Here is a 17600-nt window from a genome sequence, read left to right as displayed (position 1 = left end):
GCTGTTGTCTCGTTACAAGGTACAAAGACAAGACAATATATGTCTATTAAGCTAAGAAGTCTTGATAAAGGCAAGCAAATTCAAGCAAAGGGAAAGTATAAAACAAGTAAAATGTGATAAGGAAAGTGTGTGTAAAACAAAATTATCATAATTATATTGATTTTACATTAAAACAATTAGAAGTAATTCAATCCGTTACAATATTTAGCAATTTTTGTTTTGGTCAATCAATAAATAAAGCTTTAAGGAATAATCACATGGATTTGTCTTAGAGTTATATTAAGTATGATTTTAGGAAATGATACTTCTATGGAAAGAAAGATGAGTCACTAGTTACACTACTAAGTGTTTGGTGCTATCCTCTGTTTTTACTTCTAATATTTTCATTTTGGAATTATCTGGAAGATAGTAAATGTTGATACTATTTGAGTCCTTCTGATAATGTTTTACTATATGCTAGGTTAGGGTTATATAATTTGCGGGGTTCCTGAATGTAATTTTTTTTTTAATGTGTGAACAAAATTCTATTCTGCATTATGTATTTCTGATTTTATAATGGAAAAAGCGTGCCTGGCGTACTTTTGATCTTATTAGTTGAAATGGCTGTGAGTAAATGGAGCTAGAATATAGCAGCTCTATTAAAGGGACATACCAGTATTGTTGAATTTTGTTTTTTTATAGTGTAATTGTGAAACATCACACTGACTAAAACTACAAATAAGTGTTCTGATGTGGTCTTCTTTCCCCTCCACTTTAAATAAGAGAAGGGAGATCGTTAGCATTTTTCTTCTTGAGACTTAACCTTGTAATAACCATAAAATGCAATTACAACACCTTTTCATTTCGATTACATTTGTGAAAAAAATATAAAAGCCAAATAACTTTTAAATTCCAAAACTACCTGTTGGACCTTATGAATAAAAGAAGCTTGGATAAGCTCTTAGTTTTTCCTATCTCTATCTTAAATTTACGAAATAAAAGAAACCAGTGTTTAACGTAAACCTCATAGTGCTCTTAAAAGTTGTTTTTTCCCACTCTAAAAATAGCCCATGCTCATTATTGTTTTGAAAATTTGTGTTGATCGAAAATGGGAAGCTACACAATCCAGAGACAACCATTAGTGTATTTTGGTATATTCTTTCCAGACATATTTTTTATATAATATTGATTATTCTTTGCTATTACTTTAACAACATTTTTAGCAACTACCCAACATTTTGAGTTGGATTACCTTAATTTAGTTAACTTTTAAAATTTTATTTTAAAAATCATTTCTGAGCAAATATATATACAATCATGCGTCGCTTCAAGACAGGGATGTGTTCTGAGACATGCGTCATTAGACAGTTGTTGTGCAAACACAGTGTGCACTTACACACACCTAGGCTGTCTGGTATGGACTGTTGCTCCCGGGCTACAAACTTACAGCATGGTACTGTACCAAACAACATGAGATTAAATCACAAACACGAGAAAATGCTGCAGTCAAGAGATGTGATAAACACAAGATGTGTGAGGCTGCTGCCCGTGTAACACTGCATACTTTTTCACAACAAACTTTTTTTTACAAGTAGAAAGAACACTAAAACAGCAAAAAGTATAGTAAATACATAAACCAATAACAGTCACTTATTATCAAGGATTATGTACTATACATAATTGTACATGTTATGCTTTTATACGACGGGCAGTGCAGTATGTTCATTTACACCAGCATCACCACAAGCACATGAGTAATGCTTTGCACTATGACATTATGAATGGCTATGATGTCATCACAGCTATGCTGTCACTAGGCAATGGGAATTTTTCAGCTCCGTTTTAATCTTATGGGATCACCCTTCTATATGCAGTTGTTGACCAAAATGTCATTACATGGTGCATGACTGTACTCCTTTTTAGGTTATATTGTGAATTAGTTTGTTTTAGAACTAGCAATCTGATGAAAACAACATTTTCCTACACTTAGAAAAGTGCTTTATTTACCTTATGTGGTTATGCATATCTGAATTGCTGCAAAACTTCACTTGAAAGCCATCCTTAATATTACCAGCATTCCAATTGAGTTAGGTAGAACCTTTGGACGGCTTTATCATTTTTAAGGCAAAACTCAGAAAAATATACCCACGGGAATTTTCTGTGGCTAAATGATGTCACTAAATCCCTTGTAAATGTTCTCAAAGTAATAATTGATAGCCTGTATTATTTGGCACTTCCACATAGAGAATACACTTAATGATTTATAATAGTGTTCCACTTTATGATAATGATATGTTGTTAGGGTTTTAAACTCTCGAGTGTATTTTAGTTTATTATTTATTCATTCTTAAAATGATTATTTTAGGTCAACTGGCTACTCTGAGGTGATAGTTGTCGTTGGAGGCTGTGAACGAGTTGGAGGATTTAATCTTCCATACACTGAGTGCTATGATCCTGTGACAGGAGAATGGAAGTCTTTGGCTAAGCTTCCAGAATTTACCAAGTCAGAGTACGCGGTCTGTGCTCTAAGGAATGACATTCTTGTTTCAGGTAAATGAAGAATTATTGTAGTAGCTACTTTTAATTTGAACATAGCTTGGCTGTTTTAAATGATAACAGTGTCTCAAAAGAAACAGTGAAAGTGGAGGTGGCCACTTTAGGCAGATCAGTTTATACAACAAATAAACCTGAGAATGACTTTACTCTTAAGAACAGGCACAAGGTGATACAAAGTGATTTACAAAAGATCCACCAGAAAATGCCTTTAATCATATCATGTTTTAAATGTTCTCAAATGCAAATAGAATGTGATATAATTGTTTAAACTTTTACCTGTCTGTTTTAAGGAACACAGTGAAGTCTGCAAAGTCAGAAGTATTCATGGACTTTAGCATCTCTAATCCACCCATGTTTTCTGAAATTCTCTCCAAAGTTTATAAAATAGGATTTTCGTTAAAATTCTTGAACTTTTTTTTTTAATAATATGTGATATGCTACCTCTCAATCCAGACAGATAAAATGACAGGCTTATACGAAGTATAACTACAGTATCTATGGTCTGAAATCTGTTACTTGGTTGACCAAGTTTACCAGTTTTGCAGATATTACTACACATTGAACAGTATAACAACAGATACTTTATTTGGTACAGCGGTATGCTTTTTTAAAAATGGGTGATTTTTAAAAACTCTTTTAAAAATAATTCTGTTGTTTGGGTGCTTCTGATGTCGGACTCCTAAAATTAAAAATGGTTAAATTAACAATGCATTTGTAAAATTCATACTCTGAATTGTATTATGTGGGGTCTGTAATTATTATTTCTCAAAATAACAATTGGCAAAGTTTAAATCTGCTCTGTAGAACTATTTCCATTAAGTTTTAAGAGGGTCCTGTTTCGCTTACTGAACTGAATTCTTAAATTTTGGACTGAGTAAATAAATCCCATGTTTATATATGTATATTATTGGTATTTATGTGTATATTACTGTATGTGCATTGTTTTGCATTTAAAGGTGGAAGAATCAATGGTCGTGATGTCTGGATTTATAATTCACAGTTAAATATTTGGATCAGAGTTGCTTCTCTAAATAAAGGCAGATGGCGTCACAAAATGGCTGTCCTCCTTGGTAAAGTAAGACAAACCACTTTTTATTACTATTGCTGGTACATTTCCAAAATAAATACCACAGCTGAATCCTTCATTTTACTCATCCTCTGGGTGTTTTGCATTCAAATTGTATTTCCTTCCATTTCTAACCTCCGTAGATAAACTGAAGATATAAACAATTTGACACTGTACTTTTATTTTGTTCTCCCAATTTGGAATTCATTGCAGTGCAACACATTTCTCTTTTCATGCACCACTGGAGCCTTAATGCCTAAGAAGCATTGAAAAATAAAGGAGTTACATTAAGTACAAATACAGGCTAATGTCTAATCCAAGCATCTTTTTCCTTTTACTGACTTCGGCAGTTAGGCAGAGATATATTTATCTACCGTGATGTTATTTTAGCTTTTTTATTTGTGTAAGTAGGGACAAAACAAAATAAAGATTAAGATAAACTCAATAATGCATTTTAAAGAACATGTCTTATTGACTACAACTAATAAATATGAAAAATACATAATTTGTTTCTGAACCATTCACTCTCCTCAGGAACTTGAGAATCACTTGTGGACTAGTGGTTCCAAACTTTTCAAAAGCAATTACAGCCTCTTTTTAAAAGTTAAATCTAATATAAAAATGCATTCCGTAAAACAGACAAAAATACAGCAGTTATACCAAGGGCTAATGTTGGCTCTTTAGCTTTTCCCTGCCTCCATCTGTATCACCTCCTCCAAAACCACTTCAAATTGATGAACAGACTAAGTAAAAGCAGCATACTTGCTTGCACGTATGTTTGACTGGTCTCCTAGCACTCCTTTCTAAAAAGATTGCTACCTCTTAGGCCCTCCCATGGAGACATTTTAGAGCTACCAATGAGAAAACAAAACTGCTCTGGTTGAAACAGTTGGTGCCAGGAAGCCTTCCCACCCAGCCTCCCATCAGTCCTTCCCTGCCCCCACATCACCACAGAGGCTTCTTGAAATGTCTGTACTGTACACACTAGACTCCTCAAAGCACACTTTGAAATCTATTGTCAGTTCCTAAGGACATTAACCTATTGTGCTGCTGCCGTTGACAAGGTCAATGAAATAATGAGGATTTTTGAGATAGGTATAAAGGAAATAAAATATAAAAAGACATAATTACTTAGTCTGGACAAACAAAGGTAATGAACATGATTATGTCTCAAGTGCCACGATGGATTGGTGAACACAAATTTCTTTGACAAATATTAGTATACTTGAAGGTACTCAAAACTTGAAATCATTAAATCAAGAAATAAAAGGAATGCTTCCTGCCTTACACAAGTGCTCAATCCTAACATTTACATTACCCTATAAATTACAATGTAGGCTGAATTCAAACCTATAAAATGATTTAAATTTATAAACCCTGAGATGGTTTGGAATATAGAATCTTAAAGCAGGAAGGAATCTTTGAGAGTACTTAATGTAATGTTTCCAATTCATGAAGAAACTGAATCCCAGGAGGTCAGGTTACTTGCTCAACTCGAGCAGTATCTGCCCTACAGAGGTAAAGATTTGTTCTTGAGGGTATGAGAAAAGTTGTACTGTTTCACGTATAAAGCACATATATACATAGAGTACATAAACAGATATACAATTATCTGCAGTGTTAAAATTTCATTGCAGGGGGCTATTGTAAAAAAATGTCTAAAAAGATTCCTTCATGGTGGTAAGTGGGTGATAATTTTTAAAAAGGTTCAGAAACTGAGCTAAATAAATATATTGCAATTATAGTTATCAAGGGCTTGTTAAGGGGGAGAGAGAATTTAATTTTTAGCTAACTAGTTCAAAATTCAGACTTTTGATAATTAAGATTTTTCCATGTATTTTACATTTAGGTATATGTTGTTGGAGGCTATGATGGGCAAAACAGACTTAGCAGCGTAGAATGTTATGATTCCTTTTCAAATCGATGGACTGAAGTTGCTCCCCTTAAGGAAGCAGTGAGTTCTCCTGCTGTGACTAGCTGTGTAGGCAAATTGTTTGTGATTGGTGGAGGACCCGATGATAATACTTGTTCTGATAAGGTAAGCCATGTTCTCTTACAGAAATTACCAGTGATAACATACAAGAAGAGAAATACAGAAGGCGTATAAGTAGGTAGCAAAGTCTCTTAGTGTGAGTGGCCTTTTTAAAATTGTCTGGTACTTTATACTTTTGGGGGGAAACATTGAATTTCAATCCTAAAGTAAAATCCTAATATAGCTAACAATCTGCTGTAAAAAGCATGGCCCAGTCTTTTTGAAATGAGACTAATCTCAACGTTGAGATCTTGTTGTAAATAATTGTCTTAAAATATTTTACTGCTGTAATCTGCAGAATAAAAAAATTTTTCACACAAAACACATTTGGGAAGCAACTAATTATACTTCTTCCAACTGGGTCATTTTCTGCATACTTTGGAAGTATTTTTTAGAACAAAGAAGAGGAAAGGAGACCTCTGTGATGTAGATAGAAGAAGGCTCAAAGTCTCAGCATTTCTTTGAACTCCTAGGACAAAAGAACTTATGCCACCCTGACATCTCAAGAAATATCATGCTTATACTGGAATCAAGTACATATTGCTCATTGATTTAGCAATGGTTAATTGAATTTTTTCAATCAATTAATTATTTTCTAAATTAACTTTTAACATAATGTAACCAAAAGTTACATATTTAAAATTTGTTACTTCAGAATTTGTGATGATTCAAAGTATACTAGATTGAAGTTTACTTGTATTCTTTTAAAGAAAGGGCTCCCTAAAAATGTAAAGAAATTATATTCAGATTGAAGCATAGTCATCCTATATAACAAATTTTTTTTAATCTGAACTGTCAATGGAAATAAGTAAACAAAACCTGGCAGTCATTCATCCTGGAACCAATCTGTTTGTTGCTTCATTCTGCTTGATAGTAATACATTTGCATTTCCTTTGAGAATTTCATAATTCAGACATTTCACTATCAAGCTATCCTCCCTTAATTCTGTGAATTAATGGGATTTGATTTTTAATCATGTTCCTATATACTGGTTGTCTATTAAGCATATTTGCATTTTTTAAAGAAATTTTAATTAAATATTTCTATATATTATTAGGTTCAATCTTATGATCCAGAAACCAATTCTTGGCTACTTCGTGCAGCTATCCCAATTGCCAAGAGATGCATAACAGCTGTATCCTTAAACAACCTGATATATGTTGCTGGTGGGCTGACCAAGGCGATATACTGCTACGATCCAGTTGAAGATTACTGGATGCATGTTCAGAATACATTCAGCCGGCAGGTAATAACATAAAACAGCCCAAAAGAAAAAGGAATCTGGAGGGACCAAGAACGTGACCATGATGAATATACTATAATTTCACTATTAAAATATTTAATGTATGCTTGAGTTTTTTCATAATTTTATAAAACTCCACATAAAGCATATGGTATACCTGTTTTGAATTCCTTCCAAGAAATTGTTTTTATTGAAAACTTTTTACCATCCCATGATGAAGTAGCTGTTGCTCTTGGGCTGTTGATTTTTTTCCCTTTGCCCTTTTTCACAATCCTGCTCTAGTCCTTATGCCTCTCTCTCGCATATTTCAAAAGATAAGAAATGCTCCCAAACTGTTTTGTTTTTTTTTCTGTAGTTAGAGGCTAATTTTTTTTCCTTTTTTTTTCTTTTTTGTTATACTAGAAATGGCTGTGCTGAGTCTCCTTCATCCACACACTCCGGCCTGTATCTCCCTACTCTTCTTCCACTCCCTGCTTCCAAAAAAAAAAAAAACAAAAAACGCCTTCCCTCAGCCTTTTGATTCATGGCTCTACACTCCTACCACCAACATGCCTGATGGTTCTGAAGTTGAAAATCTGGCTCTACCTATAACACTTTAGAGATGTTGTACTCCCAAAGGTCATTACTAATAATCTCCTAGTCTCATTCATATTCTCTTATTTTTTCTACCCAACCTTTAAATTTGGGTATTCCTTGAGCCTCTTTCCTCTGCTCTCTTCAGTTTATATTCTGTTCCTGAATGATCTCATCTACTGCCCAGGACGATGACTTCAAGTCTTTACCTCCATTAATGCCTCTCTCTACTCCAGACTCAAATTTCCAACTCCCTGTTTGATGTTGTCCATGGGTGTTCTGCCGAAGCCTACTTTTTCTGTTTCCAAACAACCTAGTGAATGCAAAAACTGTTTTTCCCTTACGCTCAACACAGATATGTGGGTTTATTTCCATACCCGTCAATTCTCCAACACTAGCTTGGTGTCTTACGATTCAATTCAGTTCTGACACTATCTACCTGGAGTTAGTGTTAGATTCCACAAGTTAAAGGCTCAGTCCCACTAGACTGACACTGCTTCAGATGCCAATCATAATCACAGGTTGTCCCCTGTATTTCTGATTGACCGGCTATAAATCATGGTTCCCATAACCCCCTCCTTGAGTTTGGTAATTTGCTAGAATGGCTCCCAGAACTCAGGGAAACACTTAACTTATGTAAGCGTGAGGTCTGGAAGGGTCCCAGGCATAGGAGCTTCCGTCCTTGTGGAGTTGTGGTGCACCACCCTCCTGGCACATGGATGTGTTCACCAACCTGAAAGCTCTCCAAGTCCCGTACTTTTGACATATTTATGCAGGCTTCATCATGTAAGCATGACCAATTATTAACTCATTTTCCAGCTCTTCTCCAGAGAATAGGGGGTGGGGCTGAAAGTTCTAAGCTTCTAATTATGGCTTGGTCTTTCTGGTGATCAGCCACTATCTAGGAGCCCACCCAGAATTGCCTCACTGGAATAAAAGACACTCCTGTCACCCAGGAAATTTCAAGGGACTTAGGAGCTCTGTGTCAGGAGCTGGGGGCAGAGATAAATGTATATATTTCCTATTATTTCATACCTAGAAACTTAATTCCCTAGATTTTTCTCACTTTCTTTTAAATTAAATCAATCTAGCATATCAGTTCTATGGTCTCAGAGTTTCTCCTATTCTTTTTAATTGCTATTGTTCTTGCTTTTAGTCAAGTTCTTATCAGTTTGCCTAAACTAAAAACATTAATAATCTAGTGTTCCTTTTTCTAATGTCTTGCTTCTCTAACACATTGTGCAACAAGTTGTTGACATTAAGGTATAGTCCCCAATTAGTAATGTATTCAGAGTAACATTTCCTCAACTGATAGACATAATAGAATCTTCAGCTTCATGGTACAGAGGGAATATAATCTATCCCTTGTGAATCGCATTTCTTTTAGCTCAGTGGTCCAAGCTATTTTTCATTGGTTTATTACGGCGAATATTTTAAAATATAATGCACTTTCACTGAGAACTACTGTTCATTTAGAGCTTGGCTATACTGCATAAAATGATAACAGGGCTTAGAAAGATAATGGCCAGCATCTAGCATAATGCAGGGCATATAGTAATATAGTAATTATGTTCTTATTTCAATTTCAAGTGTACCAAACAACATAGTGATTAGGCATTTATATACCTCACAAAGTGATGACCCCAGTAAGTATTACACATCTGATACTACATAGTTATTACAGTATTATTGATTATATTCCCTATGCTGTGCTTTATATACCAGTGACTTTTTTTAAAAATTGTAGTTAACATTCAGTACTATTTCATATTAGTTTCAGATGTACAGCGTAGTGGTTTAACATTTGTACGATTCACGAAGTGATCCCCCTGATAAGTCTAGTACCCATCTGACACTACACATAGTCTTTACAATATTATTGACTATATGCCCCATACTGTACTTTACATCCCTGTGCCTATTTTGTAACTAGTACCAATTTGTACTTAATCCCTTCACCTTTCTCACTCAGCATCCCAACCCCCCTCCCATCTAGTAACCATCAGTTTGTTCTCTGTATCTACTCCGTTTCCCCGAAAATAAGACCTAGCCAGACAATCAGCTCTAAGTGTCTTTTGAAGCAAAAATTAATATAAGACCGGGTCCTATATTGTATTGTATTACATTATATTATATTATATTATATTATATTTATTATATTACATTACATTATATTTATTATATTATATTATATAAGACTCAGTCTTATTTTACTATATAAAATAAGACCCAGTCTTATTTTACTAATTTTTGCTCCAAAAGACACATTAGAAGTGATTGTTCAGCTACATCTTATTTTCAGGGAAACACGGTATGAGTCTGTTTCTGTTTTGTTTATTCATTTATTTTGTTCTTTAGATTCCATATTTTCTTAATGAGGAAAAAACAATAGGACATACATGGCACATTTCCTCTAATTAAACAGTGAATAACATTGACTTCAGAAATTTCGATGACAAAACATTTAGATCAGAAATATATCAAATCTCTTGAAACAAAAAGTAGTGAGGGGCGGCCAGTTAGCCTAGTTGGTTAAAGCGCGGTGCTCTTAACAACAGGGTTGCCGGTTCGATCCTCACATGGGCCACTGTGAGCTGCGCCCTCCACAACTAGATTGAAACAACTACTTGACTTGGAGCTGATGGGTCCTGGAAAACCACACTTAAAATAATAAAAGTTTAAAAAAAACAAAACACTGAGATTTCTGGGATTATCTTTTCTCCCCAGTCCATTCTTACTACTGTGTTTCCCTGAAAATAAGACCTAGCCAGACAATCGGCTCTACTGCGTCTTTTGGAGCAAAAATATAAGACCTGGTATTGTATTGTATTATATTATATTATACCTGGTATATTATATTATATTATATTGTATTGTATTGTATTGTATTGTATTGTATTCCCGGTCTTATTTTACTATAGTAAAATAGTAAATAGTATATTACTTAGTTTACTATAGTAAAGTAAGACCGGGTCTTATATTAATTTTTGCTCCAAAAGACACATTAGAGCTGATTGTCTGGCTAGGTCTTATTTTCGAGGAAACACGGTAATAGTACCTCTAAGTATATCTATGTATACATTATTGATAGGCAAATTTTGAACCATCTGTGTTTGCCTATGTGTTTCATGCTAATCAATAAAAACGGATAAGCCAACTGTAATTTCATGGTTTCATGACAGTTGAGTCCTAGGCTATGTTTTTTTTAAATGCTTAGAATACTGAATGACAAAAAAGAGCTGAAAAAATGAGCTTTATTTTTGTAGTCTGAGTGGACCCAGCCTTTTTCTCTGCCCCTCACCATTATGTATCTTTACTTTGCATAATTCCTAAAAGATACAACTTGCTATTTTAAATATATTTTGCTTTTCAATTTTCATCAGAAACATCCTTTTAAAAATTGTGGGATTTTTTTTTAAGTCAATGATGAAGATTTTTTTATCCTCCTTCAATAGACTAGGTATTTAAGATGTCATTAAACTTTAGAATAATTAATTAAAAGAAATCTGATTTTTTTCTTTATTGTTGGCATTTAAGTAGTAAGCATTGTTTAAAAAAATAATCAAGGAGAGGATCATGTTTCATTTTAGTCTTGAAAAATAACTTCATGTATTGATAACTTATTTTTCTTCTTAACTGCCATTACTTTTGTGATTCTCATAGAGCAAAATAAACTACTATATCTAGTACAAGTAATTTTCTGATACGAATGAATAAGGTTGCTTATTTCACTTAATTCTGAGCATTGTTATCTGAAACGATATTAATAAGATCCTGTAATTATATAGCTTAAGAATCATCATCAAAGTAAACAAGGTTCAATTGTGTGAGGTGGCTTATACCTGAAAACTAAGGATGTTGTTGCTTTTTGTATTCAGAACTTTTAGAATTTATAGAAAGAGCTCACTGAGTTTTAGATGAAAAATGTTACAGTTTGGCATATAATTGGTATAATTCATGGGTGGTATTCTGGATAAAAGTTGGTCATTCACTAATGATAATGGGCCAAGTCATTCTGGGTATATAAAAACTCTAATATAGGCATTTTTAAGTACTCACTAATTATTTTGTACCTGAAGATACTATCTTCTATTATATAAGTCCACCAAGATTTCATTATTTTCTATAAGAGCAAAATTTATATACGTACAACAAATCTGCTCAAGTAAAAAATGTTTACTATACTCGATAGAACCATCTCATTGTTGATTATGTGGAAACAGGATAATAATAACTTTCTCAACGTGAAATACAGATAGAAGAATATCTGACCTACAGCATAACCAGATCCATGCAATAGTGAGACAATTTTAGTGTAATTTCTTTCTTTGAACAATCAGTCATCCTTGCAAGAATATTTGTTTTATATAGTAATTATTGACAGAGAAGACTATAATTTAGCTAAGAATCCTGTTATGTGGAAAGTTAACTGTAAAATGTTATTTGGGGAGTTTCTGTGTCTCAGCCAAGGCCCCTAATAACAGTGCTTTGTTAATTTGATTATAACTCTGTCATTCATTTAATTTGTGGGTAATCTCATATAATGAATAATGTTCCTACTCATTGGTCGTATTATAGCCACTTTCTATAAAAAAGGCCTTTCCTGTAATTGGAAAAGCAAGCCACGCTCTCCAAAGATTTTTTTTCAGCTATCACTAAGTTAAAACCCTTTTGTCAGTCCACCACCCCCACTTCACCTCCCACATCTTGGCCCCAATTACTAACATATATTCAATCTTAACACTCACTTCATCCATGCAAAATTATCTATCACTCACACATAGAGCAGGAGTTGGGCAGAAGGGAGCTTATTCCATGTTTCCTTTTTTTGACTGGGTTAAAGTATGTCTCATTTTACTTTTCAGTTTGCTACCAGATCCTTTACCTTCAACAGTTAATTTTTTTTTAAATGTATTTGGTTAAACAGGAAAACTGTGGTATGTCTGTGTGTAATGGCAAAATATATATCCTGGGTGGAAGACGGGAAAATGGAGAAGCCACGGACACTATTCTCTGTTATGATCCTGCGACAAGTATCATCACAGGAGTAGCTGCAATGCCCAGGCCAGTGTCCTATCATGGCTGTGTGACTATTCACAGATACAATGAGAAATGCTTTAAGCTCTAAAGCCAGGATACTTCATCCAAGAAGCCACACAGATCCAAGATGAGAGATTTTAAAAACTCCAGAGTTGGAATTTGGTGTATCTCCTTTGTGCCAAAAGCACAAAACCTAAAAATAATCATTGTGGTCCTTTCTCCCCAAAATATCAATCTTTCAAACTGTAATAAAGCCTTCCCTGTAATTGAAAAAAGGATGGAGGGGTTTTTGTTGTTGTTGAAGATAATAGTGGTGTTGCTTGGACTTTGAGAATGTACCTTTGTAAGTATTTGTAAGAAACTTATGTGGAATAGGAACTAATGTCTGCATACATTTTAGGAATTCGTGACTGATCTCTTCATTTTTGTGTATTTATCTGCAAGACTGTATATTCCTTATTTTGTCATGCATGTGAAAAATTGCATGACTAGGCTTCATTTAAGTTGAATCACGTAATTCTTAAAATGCATTCTAAGGGGGGGGAAATCAGTTTTAAAAATCATTGTCACTAAAAATATATCCAAACTGATTAATTTTACTGAAGATTTTCTGTAATTGATAAAAAATACAGTGACAACAATTTGAGTATCCTGAAATACTGAATTATCATGACTTCATTCTTACAATTGCTGTTTTATATTAAACATATTTTTGGGAAGAGGTTGGTTAGGAGATACAAAAGCAGATGCCCCTAAAATGGGGATTAAAATGACAGGTTAATTCCTAAGAAAAAATTATTTAAGACCCATTGAAGGAAAAATGGCCCACTGTGACTCTCATCTCTCCATCCTCTAAGGAAGCTCCTTTTCTTGAACCTGGCAAAGGAGTTGAAGTTCATTTTGCAATATTATCTTGTGAAAAACAGGGACCGATTTTCTCCCTAGCCCAGTAGGGTTTGACCTCATTAGTGTGGTGCTTTGGGTGAGGACTTCTTCCCTGGTTGTCCTACTTTCTTGTGAACAGCTAAAAATCCTGGGAGTCTCTACTTTCAAGTTGCCTTTAAAGGATAAACCAGGGACCACCTAGCTCAGTGGGTCTATTTTTCTTTTAAAATAAGCTATCTGAAAACACTAACAGCAGTAGTAGCAGTCTTCAAAGATGAATCTGTCATTTGGTACGCATTGTGTAAAATATTGATCAACATTCTCAAGCTTCTATACAACAAATTGCCCTTGTCTAGATTTTACAACTCTGGTTTATAAAGCTTGCTTGTTTTCAGAGAGGAATGTAAAATTTTTTCTAAGGTAAATGGAGTGGCAGGAACTACAGCATAATTGATTATTGTTATTCCTGGATGGACAGAGATAATTTACAACATTGTAGGGATGTTCCAGGTAGCTGGTGTATCTTGACTTCCCAAGCTCTATTGTTAATCTGCATTGTAATTATATACTCCTTGTCATAGGAGAGATGAAGAAAATATGTGATTATAGTGTCACCAGATTTCTGTTAAAACCAAGTAATTGAAAACATGTATAAACTACTTTTTTTCTCTCATCCTAAAGTGATACTGAGATTTCAAATAAACTATGGCATCAATTTGAATGCTTAGCTGAAATCTGAATTCTGAGGAAAAAATGTGCACATTTTTAGGGAATTTTTACTTTCAAATCATAATTTGAAATGATATACGTATACCTTTTTGTGATAATTATCAGAGCAATTCAAAGAATAATATTCTGTCATTTTAGTTGAAAGACAATTGTAGGTATAATTAGGATACTTATTTTAATTTTCAAGTAAATATCTACTTGTGTATTATATTTTTTGTAGATAATGGAACCTATTTAGTTCAGAAATGTTTTGCAGAAAATGAGGTAATATATGAGAAAAGTGTAAATGCTGAGGATTATACAAATAACAATTGTTATTTCATGTTTATTTGTAAGATCATGTCCATCCATAAATGCAGACACTTCACACACACACAAAAAAAAACTTTCTGAAGATAACTTGTATTCTAGTACTTTTGTCTATTGTGAAAATATTAATTATTTACTTGTATTGTTATTCGTTTTTTTAATATCCATGTCTTCATTGTAGTAAATCTGATAGAACAGAATTTGTTTAAATATAGACCTCAAAGTTTAATTTTTTCCTCTACGTAATTTAAAACTACATAAATTAAGTAGGCCACCAAAAACTTACCTTGAATACTAGGAAATTAAAGTAACTATTTTTAAAGTTACCCAAATGATAGTTTAATTTCCTTTAATTATTTATCTTCCTTTACTGATTTTGGATAAATAATGGTGTTAGCATTGATAAAATAAAAAGAAATTTTAGGATATAATTATATCAAAAGAAATATACCAGTATCAACCAAATTTGTGTCAGATTTTATTCCTACTGTCATCACATAGTTAACAGATTTTCTTTTGATAGGTAATGTTCATATAAGCCTTTGGGTTAGTATATATGTATATCCATGTGTATATATGTAGATAGATAGTATGGTCATGTACACATATACGCATATAAACACCAAGAATTTTATCAGTTTGTAGTGATCAGAAAAAAACATAAAAATTAATTGACCTCAAAAAAAGTTAATTGACCTTATTAAATTCAATTCCAGAAGATTTTTTATTTGGGCATTTCTAGAATACTTTTTTACATTTGAAAGTACATGATGAGTATTAATCTGATGGCTTGTATGCAGTCAGAATCTATATAATACATATGGTTTTACAAGGTCAGAAAACAAATTGGAGGTGGAGATGCATTTGCTAAACCCACTCAGTGGGAAAGGGAAGTGAAGGGTATGTTTTGTGAATCAACCGAAAAGTACAGTTTGTTATTTTCATGAATTTAATTCTTTTCCATGTGTTCCTATGTGTGAGTGAACTATAAAGAGTGATCTAATTCTTACCACAGAAGAGCTTCCTTTTCTGCTCTGATCTTCCCACTGACTACAGCACAGGTATGAAATGGTAGCCTATTCGATCTTCAGTAACACTTTTTCTTTCCTAGATGACTGAAATACAGGTATTTACTCCATTTAAACAAGGTGTTAAGGAAAAATGATGTATATACTCAGGGAGGGTATTAACTTGTCATTTTTGCCTGTTTGGCGTGTTTAAAGTGCCATAACTAAGTAACCTTCAGTTCATGATTCTAGAGTAAATTTAAATTTGGTAAAGGGGCTTCACACATGGCAGTGGTTGAACATTCATTCTTTTATATTTAGAAAGACGAAAATGTTTTGTGGACTGATACATTTTCTCTTAGTGAATATGAATTGTTTATGTATCTCTACTGTCAAATACTCTTTTTGAAACTCAGGAAAGACAAAGGTTCAATTATATACTATACTTTTGTCAATATACAAACCAGGTGTGTGTTTTTTCTTGTCTGGATATGGCAATAGATTTTTTTTTTAATTGCTGTGAGAACCCATACATGAAAAGCGAGGGGTTACATTGTTTATGTGTGCCTGTTGTGTCTTGAGATTATGTGTGGAAAAGACATCTACTTCAGACTGCATTTTCAAACAGGAGAGCTTGCTGTTTATGTGGTGCCAAGTGACGAGATATTGTCTCCTCAAGGCTTCCTATAGACTGCCTTTATTTTAGGAAACTCAAGACACCAGTTAACCTCAACATAATTTTGGCCTTCTTAGAATTTGTTGTGCATTATATTGAAAGCCAGGTTTACATCACCTCACCCCATTTTTCTTTTTAGTTAAAGAAATTTATACCATATAACCAGAATGGGGCAATTTGGTTGACCTTCAAGGCAGTAGGTTTGACTTGCTAGCTATACTTATTGTCATATCTAATGCTAGACACCAGAAACCACTTGAGCCAGGAGTGTGAACTGATAATTCCAGAGACATTGTCAACATACACGTACTTCAAACATTTTTTAATGTTTTGTGTGAATGTTTTACATTTGTGTGATTGCCTAGATATTAAATTTACTTAGTACTAGAGATGATCATCATAAATATTTTTTTTAAAAAAAACAGCAATAGTCATAACTTATTTTGTATTTTGTTCCAAAGAAAGGAATTTTTTAATGTTTTAAAAATAACTTCATCTGAATTTGTGCCTAAAGTTCTCTAGTGCTATTTCAACTTTTTTCCAATCTAAATAAAGCTTACCTTAAATAAGTTTCATATTTGTTTCCTATAGAGTAAATAAACTTAAAAAAAATTATTTTTCATTCAGCCCTTCTTAAATTTTGTAATGAGCACCAACTATGCTTGGCCAAGTAAGAATGTTAAGAGATTTTGGGGTGTTTGGAATTTTATTTTATTTTTTGGTTGGGGTTTTTTGTTTGTTTGGTTTTTTTTGGTTTTGATACCAAGGTGCTTTTTAAGATATTCAGAAAAACATCTATCTTACATTGATTAAGCCCTTGTAAACATCATTTGCAATATCTACATTTAATGTCAAAAAAGTATATCCACTTATTTTTGTTCCTTTATGTACTATTTCTTTTCTCTACAGACTTTGTTATTTAACTTCTTGAAAAAGTTCTTACTCTTCCCTTTCCTATCACCCCTCCCCATGGTTTATTTAAAACTTTGTTGAAAGTTTCTGGAGCTTTCTAAGACAACACAATTATAAAGTTGAACAAAAGTATAATATGCTTTATAACTTTTACAGACCTTTGGTGGCCGAATGTCATTTGCCTTCAATCAGAGGCTCCAGAGTCTTCACAGTGAAAAAAAAAAGGCTTTGTATTTCTTTGTTCTCAATTCAGTTGTAGCACATTAATACTTATGTATTTTGTTTAAATATACTTTGTTCATAGTATTTTTTAAAAGTTGTATCTAATAAAATGTATCTAATAAAACATTATTACATGACTATATGTTTGTATTAAATTTTGTTTACCAAAAATGTATTGTTTTATTTTAAATATATCCAAATGTTTGTGGGAAAAAGAGATGGGGGAAAATACATATTAGTATGTGTGTGTATTTACTGTTATGTCCATAAAGGAACTGGAAGGATAAACAGGAAATAAAAAAACAGTGGTGTGTATGAAGAAAGGAAATTGTGGCCGAGAGACAAGTAAAAAGGAAACTTCATGGCATAAT

The 17600-nt window shown here is 33.2% G+C and overlaps 1 protein-coding gene across 8 annotated transcripts in view; it reads left to right on the top strand.

The window, feature by feature from the left end:
* KLHL24 (kelch like family member 24) overlaps positions 1–17366 on the top strand; it is a 36441-nt gene extending 19075 nt beyond the window's left edge. For all 8 annotated transcript variants that reach the window (XM_081077758.1, XM_081077760.1, XM_081077764.1 and 5 more), the window contains 5 exons: positions 2345–2529; positions 3492–3610; positions 5451–5639; positions 6691–6879; positions 12377–17366. In XM_081077758.1, coding sequence (XP_080933884.1) covers positions 2345–2529; positions 3492–3610; positions 5451–5639; positions 6691–6879; positions 12377–12577 — 883 coding nt within the window. In that variant the 3' untranslated portion in view covers positions 12578–17366. The remainder of the gene's footprint in view (positions 1–2344; positions 2530–3491; positions 3611–5450; positions 5640–6690; positions 6880–12376) is intronic.
* The last annotated feature ends 234 nt before the right edge of the window (positions 17367–17600 follow it).

The sequence above is a fragment of the Rhinolophus hipposideros genome (genome assembly GCF_964194185.1).
Source record: "Rhinolophus hipposideros genome assembly, chromosome: 2".
NCBI classification, from domain to species: Eukaryota; Metazoa; Chordata; class Mammalia; order Chiroptera; family Rhinolophidae; genus Rhinolophus; species Rhinolophus hipposideros.
This window is presented reverse-complemented; position numbering and strand designations above follow the sequence as displayed.